Genomic DNA, 27,100 nt, shown 5'->3' with positions numbered 1-27,100 from the left:
TAATCCATCCCTCCCCAACCCCCTAATGTGTGCCTTTTTACTAGGGATTCAGAGAAGGGTATTTTGTTTTCATATTATTCCATTACTACTTACTCTTCCTCCTCTTCTTTATGGTATTCCCTCCCATTTGTTCTTTTTTTCCCCTGTTCATTCTTTAGTCAGTTCTTTTGAGTCTGTGTACTTGCACCAGTGGTCTTATATATGTATGGATACCTGCTTGTGTATCAAATACCTGCTTCCTTTTTGCTGGAGTCAGCTTTCACTCCTTTTTTTTTTTTTTTTTTTTTTAAGTTATTTATTTATTTATTTATTTATTTATGGCTGTGTTGGGTCTTCGTTTCTGTGCGAGGGCTTCCTCCAGTTGCGGCAAGTGGGGGCCACTCTTCATCGCGGTGCACGGGCTTCTCACTATCGCGGCCTCTCTTGTTGCGGAGCACAAGCTCCAGACGCGCAGGCTCAGTAATTGTGGCTCTCGGGCCTAGTTGCTCCGCGGCATGTGGGATCCTCCCAGACCAGGGCTCGAACCCGTGTCCCCTGCATTGGCAGGCAGATTCTCAACCACTGCGCCACCAGGGAAGCCCAGCTTTCACTCCTTTAAAAACAAATTGTAAGCCTAAACTCCGCCAACTTCAGAGAAGAGAACTCAACACTTTGCCCTCTGTTGCTCCTTGCAGGTAAACAGAATCAAAACCCCAAGACAAATAGATGAGCTGATCGAAATCGAGAGTGACACAGGAACATGGTACAGGAGGTGTTTTGTTCGGATCCGCACAGAACTGTATGGGGTAAGTAACAAGCCCGTCCTGACTTGCTGGCCGACTTGGTACTTGAGGTTAGTCGGAAACAGGATTGACTAAATCTGTCCCATGAATGGGGTTCTTCCCCCTTCTGCCCAGGACACCCGATTCCTAGAGTAGGATCAGGTAATAGGATCCCCTTGGGATTAGCGGGGTTACCAAGACATTCCCTCTTTGGGGAGGGAAGGTATTAGGCAAGGAGTCCTGGCAGTGATGGGGTACACTGATGTCTTGAGTTACTTTGTCCATTGGAAGCTGATAAATAAAAATTCCAGAAACCAAAAATTTGGTTTCCTATAGCCTTTAGCTGTTACATTGTAAGTTCAAATGAATCCAGCCCAAAGAAAACTCAACATTTTTTATAATTTGTTGGAGGGGGTTGGGAAATGCGTTGACTCGGTAACTGCCTAAGAAAACTAACTCTCTAATATTTCACAGATTTGGTTGACTTTTATGAGCTGTTTCACCTACCCAGTCAAGGACAATACCATAAAGCTTACGATTGTTTGGTTCACGCTGTCCTTTGGGTAAGTGATATCTAAATTCTTGGTGAGTGAAATCTTTAAATTTCCACACTGTAACTCCCAACCACGCTGCTTTTTTTCTTATACTGTTTGATGCTGTTAACCTCTACGAAAGAATTTATTTTTTCATTTTCCATTTGCTGGCAGTTACAGTTTTTATCACCCAGTCATTTAATTTATGCTGTCATAAAGCGGGGGTGGCAAAACCAACAGTGTCTGGAAAGTTCGATAAGCCCGTGAATGGTTTGCCCCCATGATTTCTCCACCCTCCTCTCCTCTCTGGCGCGGCCCCAACCCACCGGCCTCTTTGCTCTTCCTCAAATGTGTCAGAACTTTCTTGAACATGTTCCATCTCGGGCATTAGTCCTGCCCCCAGACATGGCCTGGCTCATTTCCTCTCCTCCTTTGAGTCTTTCCTGGTGTGTCACCTTCTCAATGATACCTCCCGAAGCACCTTTTTAAAAACTGCAGCCCCTCAGTACTCCCGGTCCCCTTCTCAGCTTTATTATTCCCCATCGTACCTTCTATCATCTTCTAATAGACAAAAAGCTTTTCCATTCTTTGAAGAATAAAGAAAGCTCTGTCTTCCTCCTCTGGAAGCTCTGTGAGAACACGGATTTTAAACTGTTTTGCTCATGGGTATATGGCCCTGGCACATAATAAGTGCTCAATAAATAGTTATCGAATGAATAAAACCACCGTATATGTGTTCTAAGAAAAGAGGAGGTAGGGAGAACATTTCAGAATTTTAGTTGCAAATGGTTGACATACTCACTTTAGAATATGTGTATACAACTCGATTTTTGCCTAGTTTATTGTTTTTTAAAAGCAGGTAGATAATACCCTACACTTTCAGGTCAATAGGCTCTGGTAGAGCCCAATATTTATGCTGCGAGTTCCATGTCTTAACATCCCTAAATGAAAACCAGTGAGTGATCGCAGATGACCAGCCTTTCCCAGTGCTGTGAGTTGTAGTAAAGGGAGAGACCAGGAAGGTAGGGGTTGTTCTGCTGTGTGACCTGGGGACACTACCAAGTTTTAGTTCCTTATTTCTAAATTGACAGGGTTGACTTAGAACATGTAAAGTAACTCCCACTCAAGTTCTAAAAAAACCATTGATCTATGAAGGAAGAGAGGGCTGAAAATTAACGAGTATTAAATGCCTACTATGGGGCTTCCCTCATGGCACAGTGGTTAAGAATCCGCCTGCCAATGCAGGGGACACGGGTTCGAGCCCTGGTCCGGGAAGATCCCACATGCTGCGGAGCAACTAAGCCCGTGCACCACAGCTACTGAGCCTGCGCTCTAGAGCCCGTGAGCCACAACTACTGAGCCCACACGCCACAACTACTGAGCCCACGCGCCTAGAGCCCGTGCTCTGCAACAAGAGAAGCCACCGCAATGAGAAGCCCGCGCACCGCAACGAAGAGTAGCCCCCGCTTGACTCAACTAGAGAAAGCCTGCGCACAGCAACGAAGACCCAATGCAGCCAAAAATAAATAAATAAAATAAATAAATTTATTAAAAAAAAAAAACAAACAACATCGTGTTTTGAGCACTCGCTATGTGCTAGGTACTTGGCATTCCATTTAATCCAAACAACTACCCAGGAAGGTGGGTACTATCATCATTCCGATATTAGAGATGGGGGGATAACTGAGGCTTTTATAACTTGCCCAGGATCACACAGCTGGTAAGTGGCAAGGCCAGGATTCAAACCTAGCATGTCTACCTGCAAAAGTTATGCTCATAACCACTTCTTTCCCTGCGTAGCTCAGTGTAACTAGGGATAAGCTAGAGCAGTGGTTCTCAAACTTGAGTGTGCATCAGAAGAGTTACACGAAGGACTCCATCCCACAGTTTCTGATTCAGCAGGTCTGGATGAGGCCTGAGAGTCTGCATTTCTAACAAGTTCCCGGGTGATGTTGATGCTGCTGGCCCAGGGACCCTGCTTTGGATGGGAACCACCGGTTTAGAGCAGCATTGTCCGGTAAAAATATGATGTCAGCCACATGTGTCATTTTAAATGTTCTGGCAGCCACACTTAAAGGAAAAGGAAATAGGTGAAACAAATTTTAATAACATTTTATTTCACTCATTTTGTCCAAAATATTATCATTCTGACATTTAATCAATATGAAATGATTAACAACTTTATTTTACATTTTTTTTCCCATAAGTTTTCAAATCTGGTGTTTCATACTCATGGCGCATCTCATTCAGACTGGTCACATTTAACTGCTCAGTAGTCACATGTGGTTAGTGGCTGCTGTTACGAAGATCACAGCAGTATGACTGAGCTGTAAGCTGTTAGGATAACACACTAGAGCAGTAACCTGGGCAGTAACCTGGCTTTTCCAATGAATAACTTGAATGGCCTTTTTCCCAGCCTTGAACTTCTTTGAGCGTGGGCTCTGCCCCCAGGCTAGCAGTACCATAGTAGTGTAGGAACCAAGAAAGATTGTCCATTAATAAAGAGGTCATTCTTTAAGGGCCCTCACAGTCTGGGGACCCCAGGAGTTTGTAGCTCCAGACTAGGAGATGGGGTTCTTCAGTGCAGCCTAGGGGGATGAGAAAAACATCAGGGCCAGGATGCCACGTGCTGGTGTAGGATGGGGTTCTTATGCATGTCTCTTCCCAAAGGAAGGGCTCAGGAATTACAGACCTGGGGTTCTCCAGGGAAACCCAGGCCATCCCTCTAGTGTGATTGTTGCAGACTTGTGATGAGGAGGGGCCAGTGAGATTACTGTTTGATGGTTCATAATGCTACAGGGGGTGGGTCCTAATCAGCAGTGCTTCTCCAGAAACCACTACCTCTCTGAAAATGACAGGGAGATGGTCATGGCCGCTAGGGTGTCGGCACCTTTACAAACTCACATTTCTTTGTCTTTGCAGGTACTACGGATTATCCATTTGGTTCCCTGATGTCATTAAACATCTGCAGTCGAATGTGTTGAAAGATGTAGATGACCCGACAGGAAAATTTTCAAATTTAACTACTAACTTTACGACGGCAAATAAGATTGTTACTGGACTGGAATGGGACAATGGCAGGTCCAGAAACTTTTAAATCATTTCATTTCCTACCTGGTCTCAAAAATGTATTTCTTATTAGCCTTCACGGCACTAAAATATGAATAGTTTTTTTAGTTTGTACATGTAGTCATTTTCAGACTGAATTTAAATACTTCCAAATGGCCTTTAAAGAAAAGGTACACGTATATCAGTTATCAGTTATAACTACTTCTGAAACTGAGCTGCTTCATATTTATAAAGAAATGGAATTGACTAGTGTGAAAAGAAAATTCAGAGAGGCCTTGGAAAGCAAGCAAAATAAGTTATGGAAGAGAAGAGTGAAGATTATGAGAAAACAAGATAGGTTATAGCATTATTTAACTCAGAGAGGAAATCTGACCTGTAATCTCATGTCTGTTTTCTATCTCTGGAAAAGAGGACCACTTTTCAGATTTCCTTCCTTCTCCACTATGCTGAATCAAGAATTGGGGCTAAGTTGTATCAGGAAAAGTTTCAATTAGAGAATAGGAATGATTCCCCAAAGTTAAGAGCTTTGAAAATGTGGAATAAGTTAGCAAAGGACATTTTTGAGTATGGAGTCTGAAACGCCTCTTGATGAGGAGAGAGAAGTGACTCCAAAGGTGGTTGTGGTTTATTTTTTCAGAGAGGGAAAGGGGTAGACGGGGTCCTCATTTCTACCCATTATTTGTTATCTGAGCAAATAATTGCTGGTACGAGTTCCTGTTGGTTTACATCATTCTTAGGAAATTCTCCCAGTTTCAAAATTAAACTCTAAAAAAATAAATGATCAAAGTTTCCCTGGGCAAAAACTAGTTTGGAAAGATGAAAATAATTCTGTGGGATGCTTATGATTTGTGTAATGAAAAGGAGAGCAACCCGGAGATAATTGTTTGGATCAGCAATTCAGTGAGGGGCCTAATCCATATAGGATGACCTTCACTCTCCCACAGAAAATACTGCCTTGAATCTGTACTTGCTTCTCCACAGAAACCTTAGAGTCAAGTGCTCTATAATTCTAGCATGAAAATTGACTTAATTACTTAAAAGTTATTGTTACTCCATTAGAAATTTCTAATATGTTTGTGCCTCTGACAGTCATATTTCTTTTTTTTTTTTTTTTTTTTTTTTTGTACATGGGTGACCACAACAAAAGCAACAATGATTGCAATTACCAAACATGAAACACACTCATACTATGACAGTCATATTTCTAATAAAAAGTTCTAAGCTGGATATTCAGTCATCACGGAGAAATTTTTTACTTTGGCAATGTAATGATTAATAGTTTTAATAGTATTAAAGTCCTTCTAAAACATATACATTTATTTTAGAAGGCGATAGAAATTTTTTTTTTTTTTTGTCTTTCAGGGAAATTTGAAATACCACTAGCTAACTCATTTTTTAAAAATAGTTTTCCTATTCAACATTCTAAAATGGCGATTCTTTATATACTGATAAGGAATGACCTCCGAAGTAGACTCTGAGGAGAACAAAGCAAGGTGTAGAATAGTGTCCTGTTTGCTAGCACTCTGTATACAGAATGCTCCCGGCAGAACATACGAGAAACTGACAATAGTGGTTATCCCTGGGAAAAAGAACTAGGTGGCTTGAGGATGGGAGACAAAAGACTTACCTTTTCCTTTTTCAACATTTTGAATTTTGCACCATGTGTACTCTGTGCATATAGTATCCATTAAAAAAAAATTGTTTCCCCTTTCTAAATTCAGTTTCACTTCAGAAAATTAGTGATTTTCTTAAAATGTGCCATTCTTTACCCTCCTTTAGTAGATAGATTTATGGCTTAGATGGTTTTACTCTGGACTCCTAGAGTAAGGGTTGAAATAAGATTGTTTTTTGAGGAGGTTGGTCTCATAGGCGCTTAGTGCATTTTGAGCGGACAAATGCAGTCCGACATTAGGGTGAGGATGATTTTCAAGGTACTCGATAGGGAATTGCTTTTAAGTCAGCTCACTTGCCTAGGAAGATCAGTCCCTTTCTGCTCTCATAAGAGTGGTATTTGGTGTAATAACTTCTTCCCCAGGTGAATAAGCATCTTCCTCTCGGTGACTGGCTAAGTGTACATTCGTAGTCTCTTAATAAATTACTGAGACACAGTGATGAATATGTATCCATGTCTCCCAAGAGTCCTTATCAACACTGAATATCTGAGCCATAGACTCTTCTAAGGTGTTAGGATCACTGTGACTATTATCATCTCGCCCTCCCCCTTTACATCACCCAAAAATGGATCTGAGCAAGTTTCATCATTCTACGCATTTCCAAAAATAAGCAGGGCTATGGTCGTTCTACTTGGTACCTCTTAGCGATGAGAAAAAAAATATTCTTGGGAATGACTGTAAGCTATGAGTTTCTTGACCCCCAAGACAATCATTCCTCACATAAATGATTCTCCCAACCTCTCTTCAAGATAATTGGAAGTCCCTACACTAGAATGAAGAAGCTTTGGGTTTTCAGCTTGGGAAATAGACTTTCATTAAAAGTGAGCATGGAAGCACATCCTCAAGTCAGAGCTATTAACCCCAAATAGAGAATTTTCAAATAAAGGCATGTGTGAAGGAACAAGAGGATAGGATTGAAAAATAAAGAATCAATAGCCACAGGTAATCTCCAAACTCAATACCTTCAACTATATACCCTACAAAAACTTTTACCAACATTGCCAAAAGCTAAATGAAGTTATTTTGAATGCCATCTCTTCTTCTGGTAGAAAGTAATATTGGTGAGCAATGAGATAGCCAAAGGACAGGCCGCATGAGGAAAAAGGGGTAAAGCTAGGAGCTTAGAAAATCCAGAAGCCAATGTCCTTTATAATTAAGAGAGTCCATAGTGGGACCTCACATCTCTAAATCTGTTTGACTTAGCTTTCAACTCTGATAGACACAATCATCAATATGAATCTTTTTGTGTGTTGGGCAGATTCGAAGGGATCAGGCTCAGATCCATAACTTTCAAAGATTCGGTTTTTAAGTCCTGCACCTTTGAGGATGTGACTTCAGTCAACACCTACTTCAAGAACTGCATGTTTATTAATACTGTTTTTAACAACACAGGTAGGTGTGCCACTTAACCCTGCCTGGGGCCTCTTCACAGGCCCTAGTTCTTGGCAGAATCATGATACTTATTTGGTGATAGGCGTGGGCATAGGCTTAAGGGGGAAGTGAAGGTTGAAGTACAAATGAACGGACTCCCTCCATCAGGTCGGATCAAAGTTGAGCTTGTATTGACTGTCTTTGTCACATTTAATGCAGATGGAGCTTGCTGAGTTCAGAGTTGGAAATACAAAATCCTTTGGTGAATAATTTTTTTTTTTTTTATAAATTTATTTATTTATTTATTTATTTTTGGCTGTTTTGGGTCTTCGTTTCTGTGCGAGGGCTTTCTCTAGTTGCGGCAAGCGGGGGCCACTCTTCATTGCGGTGCGTGGGCCTCTCACTGTCGTGGCCTCTCTTGTTGCGGAGCACAGGCTCCAGACGCGCAGGCTCAGTAGTTGTGGCTCACGGGCTTAGTTGCTCCGCAGCATGTGGGATCTTCCTAGACCAGGGCTCGAACCCGTGTCCCCTGCATTGGCAGGCAGATTCTCAACCACTGAGCCACCATGGAAGCCCATGGTGAATAATTTTTAAAGCAAAGAATTAACCCATGGTTTGTTTGTTTTGATAATCCTGATTTCAAAATCTGGTGTTAGCTTAAGTGAGCATGCCTGAACTACAAATCTACAGAGATGGGCGAAACATGCTCAGTCAGATACAGTCTTTTAGTCCAGTCCATTTAATGGAGCCTGGAAAACTCCCCAGGGAAAAAGAGGAAGGGCAACAAACATTGACTGAACACCTACTATGTGCTGGTTCCTACCTCAGGTTATCAGACGCTCATTATCTTGTTTAATTTTCACAACAGCTGAGGCTTAGAACGACGCAGTAATTTGGCCACAGTTGTAGAACTAGGAACAGATGCCATTGGAGCCCAGGCTCATCTGATTGCAAAGCCCAGGCCTTGCCACCGACACACATTGGTCCGTCTGTCCCATGAGTCCAGACTAACAGCCCGACACTGGCAGCAGGGTCAGCTCCATCCCGTTGCCAGTCCTGCCTTCTTGGTGATCAGACAGGAGCCAGCTCTGCATAGCTCCAAGTGAGAGTGGAGTCAGGGGCCTCGGGGTTTGTTTCAACAGTGCTCTCAGTGTCTTCCAACCCATTCAGCCTCAGAAGACCAGCTTTTTAGGCACATCTTGTTCAGCGAGGACGACAGCCGTTTTGATTCTCACTGCCTTTTAGCAGAGCCCAGCATCATCTGTAACCCCTTTCGGCTAGATCCAAGTTCGAGAAAAAAAAAATCAGCAGCGAATGCTGGTGACCTTCCAATGAGGCTGACTCACGTTCCTCGGTGGGTCCCTCCACTTGAGCCTTCTCTTATAAATTCAGCCTCAAGGACCCAAGGAAAGTCCTGTTCCTTCTCACTGCCTCAGAGCCCTATAAAATGGCAGTAGTAAGGCCGATTCATCCGCATTTTGAAACAAATTCTTTTTGTAATGGAAGCTTTAGTACTCTAATGATAGTCCTTATGTAACATGATAATTAGAACAAAGTAACATCATAAAGGAGTAAGCAGTCATGTAATTAGCAATGACCAAACATAAGAAAATAAGAAATCAGAGGAAAACTGGACTCTTTAGTTTATTCCTTTATTCAACAGAAGTATTCCTTCCTTCAGCTACTTCGTAATGTGGGGTCCTAGACTAGATCCTGTGCTTTGGCCAGGCCCTGAAGCCCTCAAGGAGCTTACAATACCATGATTCTTTTCTGAATTTTCGGCAGGCTTTCGGTGCGTAACTCTCATGCACCAGTATAACTTGTCGTTCTTTGTGTCCACAGATTTTGAGCCATATAAATTCATTAACTGCGAATTTCAAAACTGCACATTTTTGCACAACAAGACAGGATGCCACATTACCTTTGAAGATGACTATGGTGCCTACTGGATCTATTTTGTCAACTTCCTGGGGACACTGGCAGTGTTGCCAGGGAACATCGTGTCTGCTCTCCTAATGGACAGAATCGGGCGCTTAACGATGCTAGGTATGTGCTTGGTTTCATGTAAAATACAAGAGCTGCCGTTGCAATCTAGAGGGATCCTGTCTCCTGCTGTACTCCCCACCCCCCTAGGATTTGCATCCCACAGACATGAGGAGAAATCCCTTAAGACCTTTCATTAGGACTAAATTTTAGTAAAATATGTCTAATTACATCTCATTTGAACAGCTTCTGTGAGTTAACAGACTGAAAAACTAATTATGTGTGACTAATGTCTATTTTTCTACGTACATAGCTGAGTGATTGATGATGTGTAGTTCATGCTTGCTGTGTTCAGAAGGTAGTTAGAGAGGCAAACCTTATATACAAGTAAACACACTTGTACCTGAGCTTTATGAACCCAGGCTGTGGCTTCCTCTTGGGATTCAGTTTTGCTGTGAGATCTCAAAGACCCGAGGGTCCTTGCTCTACTAAGATGACAGGAAACATCCCAGCCTTGTCTGCTTCGTTGGCAGGTGGCTCTATGGTGCTTTCAGGGATCAGCTGTTTCTTCCTTTGGTTTGGCACCAGCGAATCCATGATGATAGGCATGCTGTGTCTGTACAACGGGTTGACCATCTCGGCCTGGAACTCTCTTGATGTGGTCACTGTGGAACTGTACCCTACAGATCGGAGGTATGTTGAAATGGGCCTCCAGCAAGAGGTTCTCTGAGCCCCACAGGACCACTGAAAAGTCAGAGAAAACAAGCCAAACTGTCATTTCCCCCAAAAAGCGAAAATCCAAAAAAAAAAATTCTGGCTTATGAAGTTGTAGGCTCTACTCATATCTTTCATTTATTCTTTATTTTTTAATGAGGCAAAACATTATTTCTTCCTCATTGACTATTACACTTAGTATCATAAAAATGTTATTACTTTGAAAACAGTTTGTAGATTAGTCTCTCAATTTGAAAACATTCCTGGGGATACATGATGATTGCTGAGGAGGGACAATCATAAGTTAAATGCTAAATAATTACAATGGAAATTGTTCCCAATTTTTATAGCTAGACTATATTTACAGCTAGATATTTTTATAGCAATGTATACATGTATTATGTAGTTAAATATATAGTCAATATTAGTATTAAATATATATACTAAATATTATAATTATATTGAACTATAATGTGGTATGGGAAAATCAGGTTTGCCTAGGAACTATGAAGGCTTTTCAGTATACATATGGATATTTATATTTAATTTGTTAGACAAGGTAAGGCATTGAAGTTCTTTTTTTACCTGATTTTTTTGAGGTATAGTTGAAGTACAATATTATATATGTTTCAAATGTATAACATAGTGATTTACAATTTTTAAAGGTTATATTCCATTTATGGTTATCATAAGATATTGGCTATATTCCATGTGTTATACAATATGTCCTTGTGGCTTATTTATTTTATACATCTGCTCATCTCTTTTAAAAAGAAAATGTAGGGAAATATAGTTGCTAGCCGGAGTTACTAGGACAATGAAACCAGTGAAGGAATTTAATTGTGTCCATGACTTAGTTTGCTGGCTAACAGTATGAGGAAGCAGTAATGAAGCAGGGAGGGATAGGCTGTAAGAGCCTCTCCAGGGGCTTCCCTGGTGGCGCAGTGGTTAAGAATCAGCCTGCCGGGCTTCCCTGGTGGCGCAGTGGTTGAGAATCTGCCTGCCAATGCAGGGGACACGGGTTCGAGCCCTGGTCTGGGAAGATCCCACATGCCGCAGAGCAACTGGGCCCGTGCGCCACAACTACTGAGCCTGCGCGTCTGGAGCCTGTGCTCCGCAACAAGAGAGGCCGCGATGGTGAGAGGCCCGCGCACTGCGATGAAGAGTGGTCCCCACTTGCCACAACTAGAGAAAGCCCTCGCACAGAAACGAAGACTCAACACAGTCATAAATAAATAAATAAATAAATAAATAAAAGAACGTGAATTTCTAAAAAAAAAGGAAAAAAAGAATCAGCCTGCCAATGCAGGGGACGTGAGTTCGAGCCCTGATCCAGGAAGATCCCACATGCCGTGGAGCAGCTAAGCCCGTGCACCACAGCTATTGAGCCTGCGCTCTAGAGCCCGCATGCCACAACTACTGAGCCTGTGTGCCACAACTACTGAAGCCCACGCGCCTAGAGCCCGTGCTCCGCAACAAGAGAAGCCACCGCAATGAGAAGCCCGCGCAATGCAACGAAGAGTAGCCCCTGCTTGCCGCAACTAGAGAAAGCCGGAGCGCAGCAACAAAAACCCAGCACAGCCAAAAATAAATAAATAAAATAAATAAATTTAAAATAAAACAAAATAATGTATGCAAAGCAATACATGTTTTAAATAATAATAATAATGCTTAAAAAAAAAAAAATGGAGCCTCTCCGGGCCCCTTATCAGTCCTGAGAGGGTCCTTACCTTACATTTGCAAGTATCTACATGAGCTCTGCATTAAGGCACCACAAAGAGGTCTCTGGAACATATCTCTTGACCTTCCTCGTCTGTTGAAGGAAAGCCCAACATATTTCCAGTGACCAAAAAAAGATAGCTATTGGAAGAAAATTATGCATCTGTTCCCAAAATGGAGACACAGAGACTTTGCACCTCATATCATAAAAAGGGCTAGAAGGTAGGGCTTTGGGGTGGAGCTTCAGCAGCTGACTCATGAAGAGAATAGAAGCCCCGTTTTGCCATTTGACATGAGTGAAGGCAAATGGCCTTTGCCTTCTTTCATTTCGTGTACACTCTGTCACCACGGAGGCCCTCTTTGCTAGAGGATGGAGTCAGCATCCTCTGGACTTTGAGATGGAAGAGGGTTTTTTCTAGGACAATGCAGAGACATTTGGAATATCAATTTTCAACTGATCCTGAGTCCTCCTTTTGTTTATTGGCCCCAATGGGTACATTCTCTGCATACCCAGACTCTCTAACTTATATTTCTTCTTCATGAACATCTATTACTGAGCTTACAGGAACCCTATAGGTACTCCTGTATCCATCTCCCCGCTGAGTATCTGGAACTCTTATGGATGTCTGCTCATCAGATATTCTAATTAGTAACCTCCTGTTGATGACTTATGCTCTGAAAGGAACCCTACAACCCGTAGCTGGCATCTCCTCCCTTCTTTCCACACACATTCGTTCTCTTCTGTGGGCAAGCTCCTGGCATGGGTGTCACGGCACTAGGGTGCTGCCAAAACGAGATAAAGACTCTGCAGCTTGCTTGCCTTCTCATCCTGCAAACTGGGCCCAGGTGTGGACTAAACTAGACGTTTTAAAAAGCCCCTCAGTGTTCAAGCAAGGCTATGTCATAGCCTGTAACCTTTTTATTTTACATTGTAAACGCTTGATACTATTTGCGATGAATCAGCTGCTTATCCCTCTGCCACAGGAATGGAAGAATGAGTATTCTCCTATGGCAAAAACCTGGCTTAAAAACAAAACGCCGCAAATCAGGCGGGTCTGTCCATGAGAACCATGGACCTGCTGTGTTTCTGTTGTCGGAAAGGTTAAACATCAAGCAAGATAAAAACAGAAATTGCCCTGTGTATTAACTCAGATCCTCTGAGAAGCAGAGGACAAGATGGGATTAAGCATGCACAGATTTTTGTTAGAGGAAATGTGGGTTATGAGAGAAAATGGGGAGGGAGGTATAGTCTGGCTGCAGTGCAAGCCTGAGCCCCATGGAGGAGCAAGGAAGGAAGGCCAGCTGGGTAGAAGTGCCCCAGGCCACCAGCAAGCAGTCTCAGGAAGGTTCGGCATGGCTGTGACGGAGTCAGCTTCAGAGGAGTCCCACATGTCCCAGGCACCAGCCTGCCGTAGTATTCCCCTTACATTCAGTTTGCTGCTGCTGGAACAGCAAAACATGGGGATGTGTTTCAGAGCATGGCAGCTGGGCCAGGACTCAGAAATTGGCAAGGTGCATCCTCACTTCAGCCACGCTGTTGCTAGCAGATGTTCTCCAGCACTCAAGCTGATGTTACCAGATAACATACAGGAAGTCACTTCCTTAAGTGATGGGGAGATAACTTACCTGCCAGAGCTGCATCACTAGGGCCATGGTGAATTAGCTAGCACCACCTACTCTGTTTCAGGCTAAAGCCTTCTGTTTCATCTCTGCTGCTTTCCTCTGGGTCACACAGGGGGGCTCCCCTGATCTCTGGCTCAGCTGTTAGAGGAAAACCCCAACTGTTTTTGTGTGTAGGTATCCCTATGACCTCTTCTCCCCGTGGAAGCAGAATAGAATACAGCCTGACAAGAATTTTGGTTATAGGGTGTGATTTTTTCATACTAGAACTTTAGCACTGCCAACTCCTTGCCCAGTTTCTGGAATCTGTCCTTAATGATCACTTACTAGGACACTCTGATTCCAGGCCCCGAACTAAAAAGTAGCCTCTTGAGCTATTCAACAGCCAACTCCTATCAAAATCCCAGTGAAAATGATTATATTTGGGGGACATAACTTACCATATAATCTAAATGCTATGAAAGTTATAACACTTGAAAGCCACATTTGTCAACCACAGTACGGACTTGACCTTCAATGGTATACTCTTGGCTTGCATTTACTGTGAAAGCACGAGCGAGGACAGGACGTTTCCCATCATAGTGCACAATTCCTCTCTGTAGAGCCCACCAGCTGATCTGCAGCGAGTTCCAGGACCTGCTCTGGGGAGCTGCTCTGTCTCTTCACTTCATATGATAAAAATTAGTAATTCCTCACATTTGCTTGCCTGCTGTGAGGTCAAGAGGCAGAGTGCCTATGTCGGTGTTACATCTCCATGGTCCAGGTATTTGCTTTGCTCCTCCTCATTCTGGTTTGCACTCTTGCATTCCTATTTTATTAATTTTGTCTTTTATAAGCTACCCTAAATCGTTTCATAAAGAGGCAGGAAAATTTGAAATTAAAATTGTATGTACTTATTGAGCAACACTTTTCTGTGCCTGAAAAATGAAGCAGAAGAGCCAATGCTAACACTTTTTGTAAGGAAAAGCTCGGGTTTCTTTCCCTCCACACTCAATTCTTGACTTTTGGCCACCAAATATGGAGGGTTTTTTTTCCCATACCAAGCAGTTCTCTAATTCCCAGTAGACACCAACTGGATGTTCTAAAATTTCACTCAGTTCTGACATGATCTACCTGGAGACAGCATCAGATCCCACAGGTTAAGGACTCAGTTCCCACAAGAGTGCCCCCCTTCAGACACCAAACGCAAGTCAGGTTATCACCTATACATCTGACCAACCAACTATACGTTGGAGTTCTCTCTACCCCCTCCTTGGGTTTGATCACTTGCCAGAATGGCTCACAGAACTCAGGGAAACATTTCCTTGTGTTTACCGATTTATTATAAGAGGTTACAACTCAGGAACAGCCAGACAGAAGAGATGCATACATACATAGGGCAAGGTAACGGGGGAAGGAGCACAGAGCTTTGTGCCCCATCCAGGTATGCCACCCGCCTGGTACTTCCCTGCATTCACCAACCTGGAAGTTCATCAAATCTTGTTGTTTGAAAGTTTTTATAGAGCTTAATCTCCAGCCCTGTTCCCCCCATTCCCAGTGCCAACCTCTAATCGCTTGCTCTTTCTGGTAACGATGCCGAAACTCGGCCTCTGTGCGCCAGTGCCAAGTTGAATCTCAGAGACAGAGTTTTGGGTGAAGTAGCAAAGAATAGCTTTATTGCTTTGCCAGGCAAAGGGGGACACAGTGGGCTCGTGCCCTCAAAACTGTGTGTCCCAGCCTGGGAGGATCTGGTGAGTTTCATGGCAATAGTTCAAGGGTGGGGTTGCCGATAAAGATCAGGGTGTGCTCAAGGTGTGCGAAAGGCCTGCATTCCTTTAATCTGGCCTAAGGTGGTCTCCTGATGAGATTCTGGGGTTCTCAAGGTTATCAAACTGTGGCCTCCTCTCTGGAATGAAGAATGCTTCATCAAATAGTTTCACATCTTCCATTTGTTGGGGGTTTTAGTTCTGCAGAAGAGCTCAAAGATATTGTTATAGGTATCCCTTGAGGCGGAACCAGGATCCTATCCCAAGGCTGCACTATTGTTTCTTTTTTTTTTTAATTTTAATTAATTTACTTATTATTGGCTACATTGGGTCTTCATTGCTGTGTGCGGGCTTTCTCTAGCTGCAGCGAGCGGGGGCTACTCTTCGTTGCGGTGCGCAGGCTTCTCATTGTGGTGGCTTCTGTTGCTCGCGGGCTCTAGAGCACAGGCTCAGTAGTTGTGGCGCACGGGCTTAGTTGCTCCACGGCATGTGGGATCTTCCCGGACCAGGGCTCGAACCCATGTCCCCTGCATTGGCAGGTGGATTCTTAACCACTGCGCCCCAGGGAAGTCCCTGCACCATTGTTTCTTGGCTGCTTCTCCCTAGTCTCAACATCCCCTCCCTTCCCTGACTAGCAACTGTTTGAATCTGCCCTTTGGGACTTAGGGAGGCTTCATGGAGGCTGGAGTCTATTCCCTACAAACAAGGAAAGGCTTCCATCCCAGAAGCCCCACAGGGTCCTGCTTGGTTGCACTTACAGATCACCACAACAGATATAATAGTAATGGAAACATTTGAAATATTGTGAGAATTACCAAAATGTGACAAAGAGACAGGGAGTGAGCAAATGCTGTTGGGAAAATGATGCTGATAGACGTGCTAGACCCAGGGTTGCCACAAATGGTCAATTTGTAAAAAACACAATATCTTCCAAGTATAATAAAATGAAGTGCAATAAAATGAGGTATGCCTGCACATAGGGTGAGGTCCAGAAGACTCCCAAGTACAGGAGCCTATGTCATCCTGGAGCTGGGGGGTACACCACCCTGCTGGCATGTGGATGTGTTCACCAATCTGGAAGCTCTCTAGATTTATGGAGGTTTCATTATGTAGACATGATTGATTAAATCACTGAACTCAATCTCCAGCCTCTCTCCCCTCCCTGAGGTGAGGGTGGGATAGGCTGAAAGTTCCAACCCTCTAATCACATGGTTAGTTTTTCTGGAGACCAGCCCCCATCTAGAAACGATCTCGGAGCCCCTCAAATTCAAGAAGTTGAATGAATCCCAAACATGAGAAGCCAAAGAAATCCACACCAAGACAAAGAAAAAAATCTTGAAAGCAGCCAGAGGCAACACTTCACCTATAGGGAAAAACAGATTGCTAGATTTCCCCCTCTAAAAATGTTGCACCTGTTTTTAGAATTGCAATGGTGATATGTAATTTTCTTTTATTATGCAGAAAAGCCAAGGTTTTAAAGACTGATTAAAAACTCAGGGTTAACTGGAGTGGGTGAGGGTGAAATTACTGCTCAGAGACTGTTGTGGGAATTCTAAAAACAGGTGCAATATTTTTAGAGGGGGGAATCTAGCAATCTGTTTTTCCCTATAGGTGAAGTGTTGCTTCTGGCTGCTTTCAAGACTTTTTTCTTTGTCTTGGTGTGGATTTCTTCGGGTTATCACATTTGGGATTCACTCAGCTTCTTGAATCTGTAGGTTTGTATCTCTTGCGAAATTTGTGAGCCATTATTTCAAATTTCAACCATTATTTATTTGAATACTTTCTCTTCTCCTGCTTGGACTCCAGTGATATAAGTATTAGATCTTTTGTTAGAGTCCCACAGGTCCCTGATGCTCTGTGAACTTTTTTTTTTTCAGTCTATGTTCTCTTTGTTTTTCAGATTGGATGGTGTCTATTGTTCTGTCTTCAATTTACTGAATCTTTTCACTCTCTCCTTCATTCTGCTGTTGAGCCCAATCACTAAGCTTTTTATTTTGGTTATTGTATTTTTCAGTTCTAAAATTTCAGTTTGGTTCTTCTTTATGTCTTTTATTTCTTTGCTGAGGCTTTCTATTTTTTCTATTTTTTCATGATGTGTTCTGTATTTCAAGTGTGTTCAAGAGTTTCAAGTGTGTTCATAATTGCTCATTGAAGCATTATTGTAATGACAGCTTTAAATGCTTTATCAAATAATGTTAACATCTCTGTCTTGTCAATGTTGGCATCTCAATTGTTTTTTCTCATTCTGTTTGAGCTCTTCCTGGTTATTTGGATGATAAGTGATATTCAGTTGAAAGCAGTCATTTTCATATTATGTTCTTAGACTTCTGATCTTATTTAAGCCTTTGGTTTTGGTTGGCATTCTCAGACATCTCTCTGGGAGGAGAAGGGGTGCACTGCCCCATTATTGCCAGGTGGAGATAGATGTTCAGGTTACCACTCAGCCTCCATTGACAGCCAAGAAAGGGTGTCCTCATTCCTGCTGCACAGCAGTGGGAATCCAGGCTCCCCTCGTGCTTACCAATACCATGGAGTGGAAGCAGGGACAAACTCATTACTGGCCAGCAGGGATGAAAATCCCAGCTTCTTACTTAGCCTTCCCTGACACCACCCCAATGGTGATGTTGAGGCCCCTCATTACAGGTTCACGAGGATGGAAGTCTAGGTTCTCCACTCGGCCTTTGCTGGTGTGACTGGCAGTTGGGTTACACTTTTTTCTGGTATTTGGTTGGAGAAGCGAGGTTGTTGTCTAAACGTTTTCTCTCTTGCTAGGCTGCCTCTATCCTGGTCCTTTGGGTAGAGAGAGCAGGCTCTGGTTGGGGTGTTATTTAAATCTGTACCTGTTGGTATTTCCTTTTTCCAGCTTCTTCAGTTGTATGAGGCAAAAAGAAAATTCAGGAAGTCACCATCCCCCAGGTCCCCAGCTGCTCTGCCTTTTTTCTTTATCTTCCAGAGTCTTCTTAGGTTTGTTTTATAATGTCCAGGACTTTTAGCTGTATTTAGTAGGAAGCATAAGAAAAGTATGTCTACTCCATCTCAATATGACTTTTAATATTGTTCATTTATTTACGCAACAACTTTTTTTGGAGTGCCTGTGATACAACCATGAATAAGCCATTCGTGGTCATTACTTTCATGGAACTTAAGGACAAGTGAACATCAGGCACAACATAGTGTGGTTATTGTGGGGAAAGGACATGGTGTTCTGAAAGCAGAAGAAAGGGTTCCTTAGAAGGAGTGATATCTGAGCTGAGACTTGAAGGAACATACATACAAGCATTCTGTTTTTCACTTTCAATGCAGTATTCAGTAAATTACATGAGATATTTAACACTTTATTATGAAATAGGCTTTGTGTTAGATGATTTTGTCCAACCGCAGGCTAATATATGTGTTCTGAGCACGTTTAAGGGACGCTAGGCTAAGCTATGATGTTCGGTAGGGGTATTAAATGCATTTCTGACTTATGATACATTCAACTTACGATGGGTTTGGAGGGATGTAACTCATAGTAAGTCAAGGAAGATCTGTAGAGGCAGCACATGCTCTGGTTCATTTTGGTTCTGAGTTCTAGCCTGCGTGTCCTTCTGCATCCAGGCAGTGACTTCCTGCTGGGAGCGCCCGGGCTCACATTTCCTATCTCCTTAGGGCCCAGAGCCATTCTTACCCCTCCTCCATGGAGCTCAGGGCAAGGAGCTCCCACCTTGTAAGTGATGAAACCGAGACTGTCCCCACTGGCCACCAACTCTGCACAGAATCCCTCAGCCCAGCAGGCCTGTCTCACAGGGATTCTTCCAGCAACCTGCTCCTTCCTTTCTCTGGCCACTGGCCTCCTTCCTCCTCCCCCCTTACACATGCCCAGTTTCATGACCTCAGAAAGGATGTGAAAATAAACCCCCGATTGTTCCCACCTGCTGTTCCCTGCTCATCCTGGGCAGCTGTTGCTGTCACCCAGTGCTCTGGGTTGGTCCTCTTCCTTGATGAGCTAAAATTAAAACATCTGCCCAGAATTAACCAATCTAAGCCCCTCCCCTTAGGACGGTGTTTGTTTAGACAGAGAAGTTCCCCATTCCTTCCGGGAGCTCAGACCTGAAGTTCTTTAATCCTGGATCTCTTACCGGCCAGCTGTGTGACCTCAGGAAGACCACTCAGCATAACTGTGCCTCAGTTGTTTGAGATATAAAATGAGGAGATTCTACATCTGTGCCCATGAAGATAAAGACCTCACTTATTGTCTAAAGATTTTGAGATGAAGGAATCTTTGATTCAGTCATCTTATCTAACCAACCTACACTCCATCCATTTCCCTTTGCCCTGCTTTCTTTTTTTTTAGAGCCCGTATCATTATATATGTTTATATTTTATGTGACCTGAGTCACTTTGGCCATTCAGCAAATGTCAGATCATTTTTGTCTCTGGCAGTTAGAAGTGGAAAGTGAGGGAGGGGGCAGTCTATGGCCCTTCACCCACCACCTCACCCCCAGGGGATGTATTAAATGGCAGCAAATCCTACCAAATGTGCAAATGGACACAAAAACAGTCCTACAGCCTGTTCTTGAATCCAGGGAAGTCCATCTCTCTGCCCTTGCCTGGAAGGGCCATGGACATCATGACATGCTGACAGCAGGACCACCAGACTTGGGGCTGGTCAGGCAGCAGAGCATGCCTGTAAGTGTCAGAGTCCAGGACCAGTGGGCTCTAGGGTCTGGAATCCGGACCAAGGGTACCATTTCACCAGGTTGTGGGGCTTGGAGGATGCTTGTCCATCCATCGTGCTAAGGGCAGAACATTCCAGTCAACTGCATACCAAGCACTCATATCACCAATGAAAACTCATCTCCATGTTCATTAACAAACCTTCTCATGCAGATTTCTAAAATGATAGTTAAAGCCCTAAGTAATCACCTCTGGCCTGTTAATTCCTGATTAACATGTTTTAAATTCTTATGGGTATAGAGACAACTTCTCTTTATACTGATGTACTTTTAAGGCAAATTACCTCCCAGACCATATGATGATAGGATGTTAGGGTGTACATTTGTTTACTGTCTGTCACCCACTAGAATGTAAGCTCCTTGAGAGCAGGACTTTGTTTTCCTTATTCACTACCAGGACTCCAGGTGAATGAATGATAGATGAAAAGATAGAAAGATGGCAAAAAAGATGCTTTTTACAATCCGGCTGGTTATGGGCGATAGTCTTCCTCCCTGTGTGGGGTCTGGCTCCCTACTCTCCAAGGTAAGCGAGTTGGACCAGTTGTGAGTGAGGGAGCATTCCTGTTCACTTCTCCCCGGCTGCCCTTCTGTGTCCCTCTTCCACTTTGTCCATCCACGGCCTGTGCCCTCCCGAGCCTGCAGCTCTCAGCTCCCCCTTCCCCATACAGCACTGCCTGTTGGAAACCTCGTCTTCCTCTCCCCCTCCTTCTCCATCAACAATGTGGAGGAAACCTGAATTCAGGTATGGACGCTACCAGAAAACAGCTGGGTAACTTTAGTCCTTGAACCTTTCTGGAGCTTGGTGTTCTCATCTGAGAAATGAATGGGTGAGTCAGGCAAAGTGCTGAGTATTCAGATGATCTCATTGAACCTTATTTAATCCTCCCTCCAACCCTACAAGGGTAGGTAGTTTTATTCCGTTTTCAGGTGAGGGAAAGGAGGCACAGAGGGGGGAAAGTAACTTGCCCTGGATCCCTTAGCATGAAACCCAGATGTAACGACCCTTCAGTGCGGCTCCCAGCACGGGCATACCTACTCTGTGACATATAGAACCATCCCAGTAGGTCTGGGGTGGGCCTCTGGGAATCAGTTTCTAAGAAGCTCACACAGTGTTTGGGATATACAGCCGTGTCCATCAACCATGGCCTTAGACGAACTCCAGCTTGCCTCCCAGGGCTCACTTTCATTCTGTCATCATTTACCCTGGCCCAGGGACTCACTTCCTAGCAAGGTTTATCAGATAAGTGATAAGACACAAAGACTTCCATTTTGACCTGAATGTATTTGCATTTCAACAGGAACAAGCAATAGGATGACCCTTGATGGTTGTGGGGAGGGAGGGCGATGGAAGCCCACTTTGGGCCCAGGGATTCCTATGCGCTCAAAACTGCAGGTAAGTCCTCCACTTGTTTGTGAGTAAGAAAAGCCCTGCTTGCAGGATGCCATCTTCCCAAATTAAGGAGGACACACACAGACCACACACTCACTGCTTAGATGAGACAAACTTTTTCTTCCTTTGAAGATCAGAAAGCAATTGAATTCAGTCTGTCCTGATTTCAGAATGTGAAACTAGGGATTTTTCCTCCACAAAAGCAAGATAATAGGGCTTCCCTGGTGGCGCAGTGGTTGGGAATCTGCCTGCCAATGCAGGGGACACGGGTTCGAGCCCTGGTCTGGAAAGATCCACATGCCGCGGAGCAACTAGGCCCATGAGCCACAACACCATGATGAAGAGTGGCCCCCGCTTGCCGCAACTAGAGAAAGCCCTCGCACAGAAATGAAGACCCAACACAGCTAAAAATAAAATTAACTAATTAATTAAAGGGCTTTCCTTTAAAAAAAAAAAAAAAAGCAAGATAATAGTCTGGCATCAATAAATAAACATGGACCAACTAATGTCCATTAAAATGCTCATTACATTTGGGATTAGCAGATACAAACTACTATATATAAAATAGATAAACAACAAGGTCCTACTGTATAGCACAGGGAGCTGTACTCAATATACTGTAATAAACCATAATGGAAAAGAATATGAAAAACAGGCTTCCCTTGTGGCGCAGTGGTTAAGAATCCACTTGCCAATTCAGGGGACACGGGTTCGGTCCCTGGTCCGGGAAGATCCCACATGCCACGGAGCAACTAAGCCCGTGCACCACAACTACTGAACCCTGCAATGAGAAGCCCGTGCACCACAATGAAGATCCAATGCAGCCATAAATAAATAAATAAATAAATAAATAAATAAATAAATAAATAAATAAATAAATAAGAATATGAAAAAGAATATGTATATATATGTATAACTGAATCACTTTGCTGTATACCAGAAACTAACACAACATCGTAAATCAACTATACTTCAGTTTTCTTAAAAAATGCCCATTACTTATCGTATATTAACGCATATTTGTGGAACCTAGAAAAATGGTACAGATGAACCGGTTTGCAGGGCAGAAATTGAGACACAGATGTAGAGAACAAACGTATGGACACCAAGGGGGGAAAGTGGCGGGGGGGGGGGAGGGTGGGATGAATTGGGAGATTGGGATTGACATATATACACTAATATGTATAAAATAGATAACTAATAAGAACCTGCTGTATGAAAAAATAAATAAAATAAAATTCAAAAAAAGGATATAAAGATTTGAATAGTAAAATTAACAATGTTGATTTTAAAAATGCCCATTACAGAAATATACTTCCAATGTATTTTGAAGATATCAGAAAATTCCTTAGTTCATTTCTCAAGTATCCTGTGCATCCCTCTGCCAGCCCTGAAGCAAGTTGTGATGAGTGAATGTAAAAGGCTACACAGCCCCACCCCAGAGATGTGGCCAGGATCTCAATAAGGCTAAACCCTGACAGGAGAGCCTTGCGGTTGGTACAAGCCAACCCTGAGGAGGGGAGCAGGAAAGAGGTCTGGTCCAGCAGGGAGAGTTTTCATGGCTGCCCAGAATCCAACCAAGAGTTGGAAGAAAAGGAAATGAGGCAGGTTAGGTGAGAAACTGCCTCTAGTGAGAATGAGCTGTGCAAATTGAGTAAATAAGACAGCAGGCCCAGGGAGGGGAAAGAAAAGAGGTTGGGAGAAGCCTTTGGAGTAAATTCCTCTCCTGTGTGCCCGGTTGCCCTCGGTCTCCCCACACCATATCGTGAACATTTTCCCTTGGCTGTGTTGTACTGCGTGATATTCCCTAATGAACACATCCAAACAAAGGAGGTCCTATATATGAAGGTGTTCATGGCAATCTCATTTATGTTCCTCCAAATTTAGAAAGCTCTAATTATCCAGTGGTATGGTTACAGAAATAATGGTTATGTGCTAAATCATTTCGTTTTAAACAAAACGCAAACAAACAGCTTTGGGAATGATTGGGGGGAAAGCAGAAAGCAAAGCTGTAGAAATCCTGTGATTTGCAAAAATATAGATATGATTGGAACCACACTGAAGGAAATTCAGAACTGAAAACCATTTGTTGGAGGGCTGGTGCGGATGTTTTGCTTTTGTAATTTCGTTTCGTATATAACAGTAAATCGAAATCAATTCAAAAGTGTAGGTATTTCTGGGAGAATTGCAGAGTGCTCAGCCCTGGATACCCCTTAGACTCACACAGGGCTTCTAAAAAATACCAAAGCCTCGACTCCCAGTAGAGCAATAAAGTCAGAATTTCTGGGAGCATGGCCCTAGGCATTGGTATGACCACATCACTGTGTTTTAAAAGCTCCACAAGTGATGTTTTGCGCACGGCTGGGTGAGGCTGTGGTTACACATGTCTGCACCCTAGTTCAACCAGGTTGCTATTCTAACCCCAAGTTGACAACAGCTGCAGGAGGAAATGGGAAACTTGTTTGGGGACTGGAGGGAGGCAGGTCATTTGGCAATCAGGAAGGTTTTGGAGAAGATGTCTAAGGTACACCTGAGTGGGGTACCACGGAGATACTTTAGAGAGATGTGAGGGTATTTTGAGAGCCAGAGAACACCTTTGTCCACATTCCATCCTCACCTGCAAGCTCTTCCTATTCCTTCAAGGCCAATTCCATTTTCATCCATCCCCTCTGAGAAGCCTTTCTTCAACTGTCCCCACCCCCAGCGGGAGATCACTTCACATCCTCTGTGCCCCCATAGTAGCCTGTGGGTATCTTTATTAATGCACTTAGCATGTTGTGTTATCATGATCTCTCTGCACCTATCTTGGTGTAAAAGGAGACTTCATCTTATTAATTTTGGGGTCCCTGGTGCCTAGTGCAGTGTTAGGCACATAATAGATGCTTAATGAATGATTGTTAATAAATGCATAGGAGAATGTGTGTTAGAACTATATTAAGAACCAATTTGCTTATTAGACAAATATTCAAGGGGTTTCTAGTGCTCTCAGCATTGTAGTCCAATTGCTCGGATGGATTCAGTGTTAAAATAGCTTTTTTAGATTAATCTGGGAAGCTAGCCATCATTTGTGTTATTGTTTCTATGAGAAAAATTAAATTCATTCTGTGTTTTAAATAGCCGACTCCCAGATGAATCTTTAGATCACATGTATTTCTGATTTTAGGACTGCCTGTACTTTCCAAAATGTCCCATGCTAAAGTAACTTCTGCCAATGACTTAACTGAGTTGTCTGGAAAAAGTTCATTTCCAGAGCTTAGACTAGACCAAAAGAATGCTCACACTTTACCCTTTAACAGGTAAATTCCATGAGCTGAGTCTGGATCTACACTCTACACAATTTCAGGCCTTTTCAAAATGTAACATTTAATTTTTTTTCCTAATTTCATCAGTCGATGGGGCAGATATTTCAGCTAGTGTTTAAAACAATGGCTAACACCAGCATGGTGTGTACCATGTGCCAGGCGTTGTCTAAGTGCTGCCATTATTCAGTGACCCTTTTGTCTTCCCAGGAGCCTCAAAAAACCTAGGGCTGACCCTGCATTGAAGTCAGAAAAACCAAATAAGAAAGAGGCTGGATGTGAAGGCAAAACTATCCTCACTATCCAGAATGGAGTCTCCTTTTCCTGGCCACCAATTTTTTGTTTTTAATTTTTATTTATTTTTTTTTATTTTTGGCTACATTGGGTCTTCGTTGCTGTATGCGGGCTTTCTCTAGTTGCAGTGAGCAGGGGCTACTCTTCGTTGCAGTGCGTGGGCTTCTTATTGCGGTGGCTTCTCTTGTTGCGGAGCACGGGCTCTAGGTGTGCGGGCTCAGTAGTTGTGGCACGTGGGCTCAGTACTTGTGGCTCGCGGGCTCTAGAGCGCAGGCTCAGTAATTGTGGCACATGGGCTTAATTGCTCCGCGGCGTGTGGGATCTTCCTGGACCAGGGCTCGAACCCGTGTCCCCTGCATTAGCAGGTGGATTCTTAACCACTGCGCTACCAGGGAAGCCCTCCTGGCCACCAATTAAAGTATAAAACGATATAAACACACTAGAACCCACTGCATTGTGAAGGCCCTGGAGAAGAAGCCACAGTGCAGCTGTGGTGAGGGTATGCTCTGGTGGCCCCATCCCCCAACAGCTGAGCCTAAGCACTGCAGCAAGCCAGCTGCCTGCACCAGCATCAGAGGGAGTTAATGGTGCAGAGAGAAGGAAGGATCACCTTAATGGAATGAGGAACAGGGCTGCTGCAGTCACAGGGTACTGTTGGGAAAAGAATTTCCATTTAAAAGATTTCAATAAATAGGTTGAGCAAGAATTGAAAACAAAGGATTCTGGCTGGAGAGGTAGGGGAACAAGGGATGGAGCTTGTAAAAAGACAACAGATTATTGCATTCTTCCTCTTGGGTGCTTGTTGGTTAAGAGAAGACACAGAACATCTTTGGTCTGGAAAAAAAATGCAGTAGCTTTTCCTACTGCTGGGAAGTCAGTAAGTCCAGTCGGGCTCTGCCAGCTCTGAGCTCCCCACCCTCCAAGGCCTTGATGAGCACAAAGTGACTTGTGCTTAGGATGTCTGCAGAAGTTCATGACCTTCCTTTAAATAAGAACAAGGGAATAAATGAACTAAAAGCTTGTTTACGGATAACAGATAACCCCAAGGGAGAACTACTTTGAGAATAATTTTTCTAATACAACTGTGTCTCCTGTGTGTAGAAAAGCACACCCTCCAGCTTCAACTATATGAAGAAATAATTTACTTATCCAAGGAAAAGACAGTCATGTTTTCTGGAATGCCCACACTAATTTAAGGAGGCTATGTGCTTTGTAGCCACACCAGATTATCATCTGAAGAACTGCCTCTGCTTGATAAATGAAAACGGAGATTCTTAAGAAATTAGAATTTGATCGTATTTTTTAGCGGCTTCAGACGCCAGATGTTTATAGCTTGGCAAAATATGGTTATTTTAACCCAGATGTAAATTCCTCATGGCTCATTCTGAAGTTTTGCCATCAAGAGACTTCTTCATACAGAATGTTTCCCTTTCGCTTATCAGCAACATACACACTAGCCATTTTCCCCAGAACAATACAGCTTATCTCACTACCATAAGATGCATTGGGTAATTTATGACTCTAGAATCTAGAAACTAAAATGTAGTTTAAAAAAAGTGAAAGAAGCCAACCTGAAAAGGCTACGTACTATATAATTTGAATTATATGACATTCTGGAAAAGGTGAAACTATGGAGATAGTAAAAGGATCTGTGGTTGCCAGGTTTTTTAGGGCAATGAAACTGTTATTCTGTATGATGCTATAATGGTAGATACATGTCATTATACATTTGTCAAAGCCCATAGAATACACAACACAGTGAACCCTAACGTAAACTATGGACTTTAGTTCACAGTAATATATTAATATTGGCTCCTCAATTGTAGCAAATGTGCCATACTAAGATGTTAATAACAGGGGTGGAAGGTGAGGGGCTATATGGAAATTCTCTCTTCTTTTCCTCAATTTTTTGGAGCCCAAAAACTGTTCAAAAAATGTCTTTTAATTAAAAAAAAAAAAAATAGACAGTTTGGCCTCCTGGCCTCTCCATGGGGGTGGGGGAGGGGTAGATGATGATGTCATTCTGCTTAAGTCTTCTGTGGTACCCAGTGTGTAACCTCAAGCAATTTCATTTGAAAATAGTTATCAGTACATTAAATCTCCTTATCTTTCTGGTGGTTGTTGCTATTACTAGTCTCTTTCTTTAAAAACAAACCAAAAAGAAGAGGAAGAATACAAAATGAGCTTACCCTCTTTTCAAGGAGTTCCTGTTTT

The 27,100-nt window shown here is 43.0% G+C and overlaps 1 protein-coding gene and 1 long non-coding RNA gene across 2 annotated transcripts in view; one reads left to right on the top strand and one right to left on the bottom strand.

The window, feature by feature from the left end:
* The window catches only part of LOC309658625, a 119,726-nt gene that overhangs the window by 6,911 nt on the left and 85,715 nt on the right, over positions 1–27,100 (bottom strand). The window lies entirely within an intron of this gene.
* SV2C (synaptic vesicle glycoprotein 2C) overlaps positions 1–27,100 on the top strand; it is a 262,124-nt gene that overhangs the window by 219,209 nt on the left and 15,815 nt on the right. The window contains exons 7-12 of the mRNA XM_082457195.1: positions 675–785; positions 1,236–1,324; positions 4,217–4,375; positions 7,295–7,428; positions 9,250–9,453; positions 9,924–10,083. Coding sequence (XP_082313321.1) covers positions 675–785; positions 1,236–1,324; positions 4,217–4,375; positions 7,295–7,428; positions 9,250–9,453; positions 9,924–10,083 — 857 coding nt within the window. The remainder of the gene's footprint in view (positions 1–674; positions 786–1,235; positions 1,325–4,216; positions 4,376–7,294; positions 7,429–9,249; positions 9,454–9,923; positions 10,084–27,100) is intronic.

Source organism: Balaenoptera physalus (genome assembly GCF_965194825.1).
Source record: "Balaenoptera physalus genome assembly, chromosome: 3".
Taxonomy (NCBI): domain Eukaryota; kingdom Metazoa; phylum Chordata; class Mammalia; order Artiodactyla; family Balaenopteridae; genus Balaenoptera; species Balaenoptera physalus.
This window is presented reverse-complemented; position numbering and strand designations above follow the sequence as displayed.